Source organism: Microcaecilia unicolor, chromosome 7, assembly GCF_901765095.1.
Source record: "Microcaecilia unicolor chromosome 7, aMicUni1.1, whole genome shotgun sequence".
In the NCBI taxonomy this organism is placed as follows: Eukaryota; Metazoa; Chordata; class Amphibia; order Gymnophiona; family Siphonopidae; genus Microcaecilia; species Microcaecilia unicolor.
The window spans coordinates 56,258,072-56,270,397 of NC_044037.1; the positions used below are offsets into that span (position 1 = coordinate 56,258,072).

Genomic DNA, 12,326 nt, shown 5'->3' on the forward strand with positions numbered 1-12,326 from the left:
CAATAACACAATGAAAATATAGGCTATAATACAACAGGTCATTCACATGAAAGAATCCTTTTTTTAGGAACCAGCCCAGCCACTCCTCCTTTAAGCTGGCCAGTATTTCAAGCAACATATCATTAGTGAAAATATAAGGGGAATAAACTATCGTTAATACTTTAAATCTAACCCTCAGTTTAACTGACAGCCAGTGCAATTCCCTTAACAGTGGCACAGCTCTATCCTATCATTTGGCATTCATGATAATCTTAGCTGCAGTGTTTTGTATTAATTGAAGCCTAGTACTCTGTACTTATCTTAAGCCAAAATAAACTGCATTATAGCAATCTAAATTAGAGAGTACTGCTGCTTACACGATTTGATTCCAATTAACTTCCAATAACTATAGTCTTATCTCCCTGACCATTATTAGAAGCACTAAAGTTCTTACTGCTACAGATACTTGCTTCTCCATAGTTAGTCAAGAATCTAACAGTACAGATGGGCTCCCTAACCTAAAGATACCAAAAGTGATAGAGATTCCATTTTCCATTAGTTCCTTTAATGGCCTTTATGCCCTTGTAACAAACATTGGCCTTTGGACTATCAGTGAACACACTTCCTAATAACAAGCCCACTTTAAAACAAAATGTGGGCTCCCAGCTGTGCATTTCCTACAATAAGAGCTCACTACATGCACTCGTATCAGACATAAAATCACTCCAACAGTATGCTATATTTAAAAAGAAAAAATAATCAAATTAAAAGACAAGATAAAAATGATAAACAAAATCTGTAAGTAACTTGAGATAGCTGTTAGTGCTGGAGCAGAGTGGCTAGTATTAAAAGCACCTCTGCTTCTGGCAAAAGAAAAGCAGACGATTTCCAAGATGGCGCTGTGACCACACGCACCCGGGTTTGCTCCTGACGAGGCTCTGAGTTTTTGGAATCATTCGCGTCCCCGGACCTGTCCGATGCGATGGGAAAGCGGAGGGGAAAGGTGAAGGATTTCCTCTCAACTCTTGGAGCCCTTCCAGCGATGAAACAAACAACTTTACAGTTTCCGACGAAACAACCGGGACCTCTAAGTGCTTCATCTCCTTCTGCAACTCTCGATGCTCTGACGTCGATAGAGAGCGGAGACGGGGCTTCTCTGAGCCCTGTGGAACGCACGGCACCACGTCAGCCGGGGAGCGAGATTTCGCAGCAGCCCAAGCAGCAACGGACACCGGAGTAGTGCAACCAGCGCTGCCTGAGGGGAGGTCTTCTGCGAATTTGAACGGGAACCAGGAACAGTTTTCCACGGCCTCGCAGGCCTTAAAGGTATTACCCCAAGAAATTGTTTCCAAGTTATCCCGCCGGGAGATCTTATCTCGCTCCCCTCCATTAGCAAGTGGCATAATTAAACCTGCCGTTGTGACATTAGAGTCACTGTGGGACATGGTCTACAGCACTCACTCTTCCATGCAGGCTATGATTCATGAAAATGCTAACGATATTAAAGTTATTTCTCAAGCCGTTCTGATCCAAGCACAGGAGACTGCACAACAGTCCTCTAAGTTAGGAAATATGAACTCTAAGATACAAGAAATGGGGACTTTGGAAGCAGCCTTAGTTAAAGATAATAATTTCCTTAATAAACGTTTGGAATACCTGGAAAACCAGGTTAGAAGACTTAATCTAAGGTTTCTCAATTTCCCCAAGTCTCCACTAATTTCCTCAGTGGATATGGTGAAAAAATATAGGAGTGAGATTCTGGGGATGGATAAGGAATCACTACCTCCTATCACACGTGCTCAATACATCTGGAGCCTTAAGGGGAGGGATGGAGAGCCCCCCTTACCGGCAGTAGGAGAAGTTATGAACCTTACATCTTTCCTGGAAACTCATTGGAACTTATTACCATGCTGGTCACCTTTGTTTTGGAGCCAGACCGGAATGCTATTTAAGACTTTCATTGAGACACCTAGATAAACTGTTTATGGGTTCAAAAGTTAGAGTTTTTCCTGATCTCTCTAGGCAGACGCAGGTGAGGCGCAGGGCTTTTTTAGCCCAGCGCCCCAGAGCCGAGGCTGCGGGAGCGAATTTTGTAATGCGTTTTCCTTGTATTTGTAATATAGTGCTAGAGGGTAAACAATACCAATTCACGGACTCTAAACAGCTTATTGATTTTCTAGATGCAAGAATGGAAGTGAATGTTGTATGCCCTCCCTGAATAGCAGGCTGGAGGTTGACCTAAGAGGTAGCAGATGTAAGTTTTCTTTTTTTTCTTGTTGGGTTTTCTAAATCTTGGAATCATATTTCTTTTCTGGTGGACAAAATTAATATTTGTTTTATTTTCCTTGTTTTACTGATTATGGAAATGTAATGTGTATTTCATTGTCTCAATGTGTTTGAGATTATATAATAAAAAATTAGTTAAAATTAAAAAAAAAAAAAAAATAGCTTCAGCAGGAATTTTATCAAAATTAAATTAAAAATGCAGATAATACCACACACATCCAGCCATGAAAAACAATGCAAATAACTGGAGCCAAATAAAGAGGGCCCCCCCCCCATAAAAGCAGAAAGTTCTCATGTGATTTATTTAAGGTATCATATTAGAGTCCCAATAACTGTCCCTCAATTATTTTTATAGATTACCCTTCATTTTTTTTCTGTTACTCATGTATACCTACTCACATATCTGAATATATACAAAATTTACACACAGCCTTTGGAAAATCTGATTGCCCTCTTCACTAGAAGGAAAAAAAGATCAAAATTTGAATAAAGCAACCCTTAAGCTGCATTAGACTGACAGGAGCTCTGGGAGAGATGTCCTGAAGGAGTGCTGGGACAGGAGTTGCATCTGCTGGTGGGGGAACAGGAACACTGTGCATCTTAAAACCTGAGAAGAGAAATTGTGGCTTTCATTGATAAATTTTGTATGTTTAAAAAAACTAAATGGGAGTATACTTTGGGTATGCGATGCCCCACCTCCTTCTCCCCCATCAGGCATATTCATTGGTTTATAGCAGCGGTTCATAAATTTATTAACTGAGTACCGCAAACAGGTCAGGTTTTCAGGATATCCCTAATGAGCATGTATGAAACATAACTGCAGGCATATTACCTCCACTGTATGCAATCAAGTTACATATTCATTAGGGACATCTAGAAAACCTGACCTGTTTGATGCCCTTAAGGACTCAACTTTTGCAATCCTAATTTATATGATCTTATATAGCAGGAAAATTCTGCATGACTCAATAATGGGATAATTCTATAACACAGGCACTAATTTACATACTCAATATGTACATAAAAGTTAATGGAATTACATGTGTATGTGTGCACTTACAAGTGTATGCCAAAATTCCACCTAAGCACCCTTCAATAAATGCATACTATGTAGGTCAGGCAGGTATTTACAAATGGGGTACACATAGTACTTGGGAAGTAGGACCAGCACCAGACAGACTTCATCAGCCTGTGCCCCAGGGAGAGACAGATTAAATACACTAGTGTTTAATCATCAAAAAGTAAAACATGTGCAAAGTGGCAGATTCAACTGTAGCCACCTTTTGGGCAGACTGGATGGACTGTACAGGTCTTTGCCTGCCAACATTTACTATATTGCTATGTTACATGAGTACAGCTCATTCTCACATGTGTAACAGACTACTAAGTTACACAGGTATCTGTAGCATTTAAGAACTAACACAATAACTCTATGGTTGGCCTAAGCGCTCTAACCTATAGTAGACACCTACTTTCAGGTTTTCAAGATATCTACAATGAATACACTTGAACTAAGTCTGCATAAAATGAGAAGGTTAAGAAGCACTTGCTTTACAAAACAGGCTCCTACCAGGCACTCTTACAGGCTTGTTTTCAAGAGAAGGGCACCTATCTTTCAACACAAATCAGGAGATGGGTGTCCTTCTCCCAGGGTCACCCAAATCGGCATAACCGAAAGCCAATTTTGGGTGTCCTCAACTGCTTTCCGTTGTGGGGACTACCAAAGTTCATGGGGGCGTGTCGGAAGCGTAGCGAAGGTGAGACTAGGGCATGCCTAACACATGGGCGTTCTCGACCGATAATGGAAAAAAGAAGGGCGTCCCTGACGAGCACTTGGGTGACTTTACTTGGTCCATTTTTTCTTACAACCAAGACTCAAAGAGGTGCCTGAACTGACCAGATGACCACCAGAGTGAATCGGGGATGACCTCCCCTTACTCCCCCCTCAAAAAACAATTTTAAATATTTTTTCCAGCCTGTATGCCAGCCTCAAATATCATACTCAGCTCCATGACAGCAGTATGCAGGTCCCAGGAGCAGTTTTAGGGTGTACTGCAGTGCTATTCAGGAAGGCGGACCAGGCCCATCCCCCCCCCCCCCCCCACCTGTTACACTTGTTTGTGGTAAATGTGAGCCACCAAAAACCACCACAAACCCACTGTACCCACATGTAGGTGCCCCCCTTCATCCCTAAGGGCTATGGTAGTGGTGTACAGTTGTGGGGAGTGGGTTTTGAGGGGGCACAGCACACAAGGTAAGGGAGCTATGCACCTGGGAGCTTTTTCTGAAGTCCACTGCAGTGCCCCCTAGGGTGTCCGGTTGGTGTCCTGGCATGTGAGGGGGACCAGTGCACTATGAATGCTGGCTCCTCCCATGACCAAATGGCTTGGATTTGGTCGTTTTTGAGATGGGATCCTCGGTTTCCATTATTGCCGAAAATCGGGGACGACCACCTCTAAGGTCGACCTAAATGTTGAGATTTAGGCATCCCCAACCGTATTATCGAAACAAAAAATGGACGCCCATCTTGTTTGGATAATACGGGTTTCCCCGTCCCTTCGCGGGGATGTCCTGCAAGGACGTCCTCAGGAAAACTTGGGCACCCCGTTCGATTATGCCCCTCTTAGTGTCTCTAATTTAAGATGCCCTGTTATAGAATTGCCCTCTTAGTAATTTTCATCAATAAGTGTGTAATCCTTACTCCTTTTGCAGGTCACTGACAAAATGAACACAAAAACATACCAAATAACGAATTTTGCATCACTTTAAGCTTTCTTACTCCCATAGCACTTTAAGTAACTAAACACTCGACAGTACAAAGATGCAGACAGCAGACCAGCAGTGAGAGAAGGGATGGGGGTATATTGCCATCTAGACAGGATGAAGAGAGTTCAGGGATAATTCAATAAGCACAGCACCTACAATAGGTGCTGGCTATGGTGCCTATTTACAATCAAGCCTTTAAAGAAAGAATACTTGCCCAAATTGCAGAGAATGCATGTGGAATGGCTAGATGTGAAATCACTTGTTACCCTTTCCAGAAAAACTAGGATTAGGGGGAATGCAACAAAGCTAAGCAGCAAATTTAAAACAAACTGGAGAAAATATTTCTTTACTCTAGGTGTAACTAAACTGGAATTCATTACCAGAGAATGTGGTAAAAGTAGTTAGCTTAGCAAGGTTACTTTCCTAAACGAAAGAGTCCACAAACAATCATTAAGATGGACTTGAGAAAATCCAGTGCTTAGAACAAGCAGAATAAAATCTGTTTTAGTCTTTGGGGATTTTGCCAGGTACTTGTGACCCTGATTGGCCACTGTTGAAAACAGGTTACTGGGTTTGATGGACCTTTGGTCTGTCCCAGTATGGCAACGTTTATGTTCTTATATCCAGGCTACAAGTATGCATGAATGTGTGTAAATTATAGTATTCTATAAAATTTATGTATGCGCACACTGCACATGCCCACGGGCAGAGTACATGTGTTACTGTTTAAAAGAAAAAAAAAAAACTTTTGGGATGGGCATGGTATGGGCTGAGAGTGAGCATGAAAGCATCAACCAGTTAACATACTATGATTAATGTGCACTAACTGGCTAATGCAGAGTTAAGTGACAGCACTTAGGAGGCATTAGTGTTCCAACATTATTTTCTGCAGGTACCGTGAACTAACGCGAACATTAGAACATGACCTAAAAACAAAAATGAATAAGCCCTAAAAAAAAAAAAAAAAATAAAAAAAAATACTGCAGTAAATCTAGGCTTAGTGTACAGTAAAATTCCACATTAACACGCATTACGTCCAGATTTTACTACACTTTGGTAAAAGGGCCCTATATAATAAGTACTAGCCATTAAGCCCATTAAAACGGGCAAGTATTGATATGGTTTTTTTTGCAAGGCCCCCCTCCCCTCCCCTCGCAGCTGCAAGGCTCCCTGCCCTCCCTCCTTCCCTGCCAGTTCCAAGGCCCCCCTCTGTCCCTCCCTCCCAGCTCCAGATGGGAGCTAATCTGCCTGCTTCGGTTTCGGCGATGTAAGTTCAGTGGAGATGAGAGGGCCCGGCCCGGGTGGAGGGGGGCGGCGGCGACCTCGGCGGTTCCCTCCCTCCCCTTCCGCGCAGTTTCCCTCTCTGTTCCATCAGTAGAGAGGGAAGTCTCTACTGCGCATTTGCAAGTGAGTCGGTCACTTGCCATTTATATGTTTGATGTCTCCATTCTTGTAGACATTTAAAAAAAAAAAAAAAAAGGGCAATTTTGTTGTTTACATTCCTGGGGCAGGTAAGGTCTCCAAAATTGCAGGGAGGGAGCTAAAAAGGATAAAGGAACCTGGTGGAATTAATTTTCTTGCTTTAAATCATTTAGCCTTTTTACATAGATATAAATGACTGTGCTGGTTAAATTCTTCTTCTGATACTAGAAAACTACCAACTAGGCTGACCCTTGAACAGAAGGCAACTCATCCTGTTCTACATAGGCTGCATTAGAGTATTCAATTGGCAAGATGATTTATGGAGAACTACACACTCAGTAGTACCAATCTAGCTTTACAAGCACTCTACATTTGGTGGAATACCTGCATCAAGGTGGATACGAAAACACTTCACTGGTCAAATTTGTATGCTCATGGTATCTGGACAATGAATCAACTTTTCAATGGAGCACACTTTAAAATGTTTTCTCCCTATCAAAAACAATACTTGCCGGATTCTATATTGTGCCTAGAGATCCGTGCCAAAATCCAGGCATAGTCTAAAACAACTGAACTGGCTTAACAAGCTAATCAGCATTGATAATAGCACTTAAGCAATAATGAGCACTAATTGGCAATTAGAATTCACGTGCATAACTCGTTAAGCGTATTCTGTAATGAGCCACCTAAATTCTAATGCACGCAGTTCAAAAGGGGTGTGGCTATGGAAAGGGAAGTGGGCATTCCTAAATTTATGAATGTAGTTATAGAATAAGGCCGCGAAAATCTACGAGAAGGCATTTATGCCATGTTTTCATTGGTGTAAATGGAGGCACAGTTTTAGGCACTGGGATATTGACTATATACTGAGTCTAAATCTAGGCACCACTTATAGAATATGCTTAGGCAGAAATGTTCACTGGACAAATTTTTTAGTCACCTTATATAGAATCTGGCCCCATATGCATTATCCGGTACTAAATATCAGTTGATTCGGTTAAAGCATCAACCAGACCCTCCAGACCAAATCGTTTCTCCTAGTATACTGATCTTGTCCCAGCTTGTTCTGATATTATAAGGTATTATTAGAAATTAACTGTATTGTCTGGTAACCCAGCTTTAAAAAGTTTACTAGGCATTCAGAGAGTTCTACAGCCCATGTCAATTGAATCAGACTTACTGATAAAGCAGGGTGAGTAGTTCACCTCCAGAATTGAGACCAGTTTTGAACTACTCATCCTGTTTATCAGAAAATCAAATTCAAATTATTTTTTTATGGGCCTTCAAACTCTCTGAATGCATATGCAGACTTTTAGAGCTGGGTTAATACAATCTAGGAATTGTTCGCTTTGTGCAGAAACAAATGGTACCCTTACCCATATGTTATATGAATGTTTTGCAATACTCCCCTTCTGGAAAGAAATATGAAAGAAAATTAAGGAAATCCTTCCTATTCCATTTTCACCTCTTAAAACTGATCATATTTAGGTCATCCCTTAAGGGCCTATATTTTTCTTTATACAAATCTAAAGTTGTTTGATGTATTAATTTCAATGCATTGCAACAAATTGTAGGCAGTTGGAAGGGAAAAAGGGAAGAATGATGCTACTTTCAGGTGGAACACAGTTTTGATACGAGCTATTAGCAGCTTTCAAACCCCCCCCCCCCCCCCCTCCTTTACTAGCCCGTTTTTACGGGCTCAACGGCTAGTATGATTAGATTTGGTACTTGTGTAACATCTATTGTATTCATGACCCTGATGTATTTTTTGTCCACAGCTGGCAAAGCTTGCATTCTTTCCTTTCATTTTAGGTAGAAGATTGATTTATATTTCTACTTTCACATTTTGTCAGAAACTTCAATAAAAAAAAAAAAAAAAAAAAAAGATTGAACTAAAAGAAAAACAAACTCCATCAGGTTGAAATCTGAAGAACTCTGAAATCAAGTAATCACCAACACATCTCAGTAAGTGCTGTGCCTGCATCTACATAAAACATGTAATTAATTCAGGGCCCTGTTTACTAAGCCGCACTAGAGGCGCATTAGCATTCTTAGTGTTTGCTAAGCATTAGCGTATGCTAACCGTCTAGACGCCCATAATATTCCTATGGGCATCTACACGGTTAGCATGCACTAAAAACGCTAGCACACCTTAGTAAACAGGGCCCTAAGTTAGGCCTTTTAATAAAATGATAGTAAGATACATAAACGCTCTCAGATTAACAGGGGAGAAAATCTTTAGTCTAGTGGAGCAGCTCAGCATAAACCTACAAGCATGTTTGGTTAAAGGATGCGAGTTTGAGCAAGAAGTCATTGTACTTACCCTGACTACACTGAAATCTAGCTTAGCTTCTTGTGCACACTGTAATATGAGCTGAAAACAATTTTTACTTTGATTTGTCATTCCATTTTCATAATACCGTTGCAATATCCTTTGTTGTTCTATAGTAAATACAGAGCGAAGATTCATCTAAAAACAAAAGAACATATTTGAAATGTGAATCAAATACTTACAACTCTGTACACACAAAGAGTTTACAGTGATTAACGTGATTAACTACTAAAGAAACAAGCCTCAGTAGGTTAGAAGCTCTTGAAGCCACAACTTCTAAAACACACATACACAACACTCACCCACCACAGTTTCTGCCAAAGTTCGGCTACTACTCTGCAATCTCCAAAGGAGAAGAAATTTAAAGAGATTGATTAGTCATTACAAGCAGAAAAAGGAAGCACAATAACAGCCTATTCCATCCTTATGTTAGATTTTCCTGTTGTATTTTAGAAATCAGCATTTTATTTCTTAATGGAGTTCCCCCTTACAGTTGTTTTTGGTTAAATTTTTCTTGATACCATTATGCTTCAATCTAACATTTAAGTTCACCATCGCTGGTACTAGGAATCGTCTGAAAGTCATACGCTGTTTTACTTTTGACAGACTACACAGAGACTTTAGAGTATCTGTTTCAATCATTCAAAGGTCTTTTTCAAGACCACCTAACTTTCAGACGATTTCTAGTACCAGAATCATTTAAGACTCCTGAGGCAGGCCTGTGGCCGAAACACGGTACTGTGTCGAGTCTGTGAATAAAGTGGTACTTTATACATCAGTATCCTGTCTCCCTGGAGTCATTGATCCACTTCCTTTTAACTTCAGTTATGGAAGGCCAGTAAAGACAAGAGCAGCCGTTCAGCGTATGCTTTCACTATATATCCGTAAGCAGAAGAATCTTAGTTCAGGTAGGCCAATGTTTACCTTGGAACCTTGCGAAATTCTAATCCTTGAGGCCAAGCCAGAGCTAGGTATGGTTTGGGTTAATCTTGAAGTAACATCAAGACTGTGGGGCCTTGTCAGGGACAGGGCTGCAGGAAGATTATTAAATTCCAAAATACTTTTATTCTTAGGTTATCCAGCTTGTAAAGGGAATAGGTTTTAGCATTCTTTTGAATATAAAGGGGGAGATTCTATAAATTGCGCCTAAAACAAATTGGCACGGAAATCAATGCTGTCCAACTGTATTCTATAAGCAGTGCCTAGATTTAGGTGCAGTGCATACGTTTAGTTGATATCTCAGCACATAACTATATGCATCCATTTACACCAATGAAAATGTGGAGTAAATCCCGGCACGTAGATTTACATGCACTGGGTCATATTCTATAACTACGAGCGTAAATTTCAGAACGCCCATATAATGCCCATTTCCTCACCCATAACCACACACCTTTTTACCTGTGCGCATTAGTTCAGCACACGTCATTACAGAATACGCTTAGCGAGTTATGCACATAAATTCTAATTAGTGCCAATTAGTGTTCATTATTGCGTAATACGTGCTGTCATCAGCGCTCATTAGCTTGTTAAGCTATGTGTGTTGTTTTAGAATTCATTTGGATTTCGGCGCAGATCTCTAGGCGAGCCATATAGAATCTGGGGGAAGTGCTTTGTTTTACTTTCACCTCCGAGTGGCTGTCTGTTGAGGCTTTGTGCCCACCACCTCACTCACACTGCTACAAGGTGCAGGTCAATCTTAAGGCACTGGTTGCTTTCATGTATTAAGGCAGTGTTACCCACTGGTCACAAAATAAAAAACTGGCTCAAGAACTAGGTTAATCTGTACTCTAAGAACTGGTTCTAAGTGGGATTTTTTAAAGACACAACTTGGGAACATCATGTTAAAAAGGAGGATATATTATATTTTAATTTATCATGTGCCTTTCCACCAACATGCTTAATATATAATACATTGAATATAAATTAAAAATAATCATCAATGGTCAAAATACATAGTAACAAAACATCAGTTGGTAATAAAAAGAGATATCTATAAAAACATAGCAGCATTAATCACAAGAACAGACATATCTAAAAAAAAACATAATAGCAATTAATCACCAAAGAGGCGGCCAGAAGCAACTACTGAGACTGGCTATGCAAGTAATTTGGAAAGTAACATTAGCAATTCTTTGAAAAGACCCATCACCACCCTTCCTCTATTCCACTTACAAAAAAATCAAAGTTAAAATTCATCAATACTACCCAGAAAAGTAATGCTCTAACCCTTGCCTCAAACACTGTCTTAATTAAAACCAAAACAGGATGAAAAAGGAGTTATTTGAACTCAGAATACATTCAGCATCTTAAATGGACTAGAAACAAAATCATGAGAAGTGAAAAATTCAGCTTGCATTGTTAAACTGCTGCTTAATTTCTAACGCTTACTGTTTAGTCTGTGGTGTGCCATCTCTCTGTTTGCTTTATTACTAGCTAAAAATGGCAAAGAAGCCCAAACATAACAATTTTGCTAAAGAAGCAGTAGGTTAATAACATTTTAATGAAAGATGAAATGCATAATGAACAGCTGTGTAAAAAAAGTTGAGAAAGCATGCAGAGGCATGGTTTTGGGAGTGCTTTCCAACAATGATTTGAAGAAAGATATATCCAGTGTAGCTTGCTGATGTATTTGTGTTGGAGGTGTGTTTAGAGTGAACAGAATATGTAAATCTTTGTACAGGGGTGGGGGCGGGGGGGGGGGGGGCGGTATAAATGCATGTGCAGGGACAAGTGAGAGTCATATGATCATGTGCGTGCACTAAGTTTCTATGGTGGTGTACAAGTGTATAAGCGTTGTATGAAAGTCCAGGTATGTGTGGGTTATGGATACGTAGGAATGTGTGTGGTTTATGTCTGAGAAGTAATAGTGAAGGTATGTAAAAAGTATGAATGAGTGGCATGAATGCAGAGATGTTTAATGAAGTAGGGTTGGTGAATGACTGTGGGGCTCATTTTCAAAGCACTTAGCCTTCCAAAGTTCCACAGAAACCTATGGAACTTTGGAAGGCTAAGTGCTTTGAAAATACGCCTCTGTGTATAAGTGAGAGGGCAAAATTGTGCAGCAGTGAGGGTTTGATGGTGGGGGGCAGTGTGTGTGGAGGGGTGTAGCTTCAAAAAGCACTATTTCATACCATCCATCAGCACAAGCTACTTCAGTTTTTTTCTCTCTCCAAGTATCTGTGTTTTAACAGGCCACGCTGATGAAATATGTATGGGGGGGGGGGGGGGGGGGGGGAGAAGGCACTTACAGAATGAAGCACAGATCAACATTCTACAGTACTAAGAGTGTTAACCACAGAAACCAATAGAGAGTCCTTTTGGGGGCTCAGTTTCTGAATTTGACTAAAGAGGTTTTATATATTTTCTTTCCTTAGGCTACATTTTTTTTTTCAAATTACTTCCCTTTGCTGAAGAGTTACTGTGCCTAAGGACAGATATTGACCCCTTTTATTCCTTCCAACATTGTACATGTTGGAGAAAAATAAAGTCTTCACAGTGCAATATTATGCAAGTGTTTTGAGCCCATGATCCACAGTAT

General features: G+C 40.3%; 1 protein-coding gene across 1 annotated transcript in view; it reads right to left on the bottom strand.

Annotated features, from left to right (window-relative positions):
• The window catches only part of HDX (highly divergent homeobox), a 202,972-nt gene that overhangs the window by 167,450 nt on the left and 23,196 nt on the right, over positions 1-12,326 (bottom strand). Inside the window, 1 exon segment of the mRNA XM_030209754.1 lies at positions 8,777-8,923. Coding sequence (XP_030065614.1) covers positions 8,777-8,923 — 147 coding nt within the window.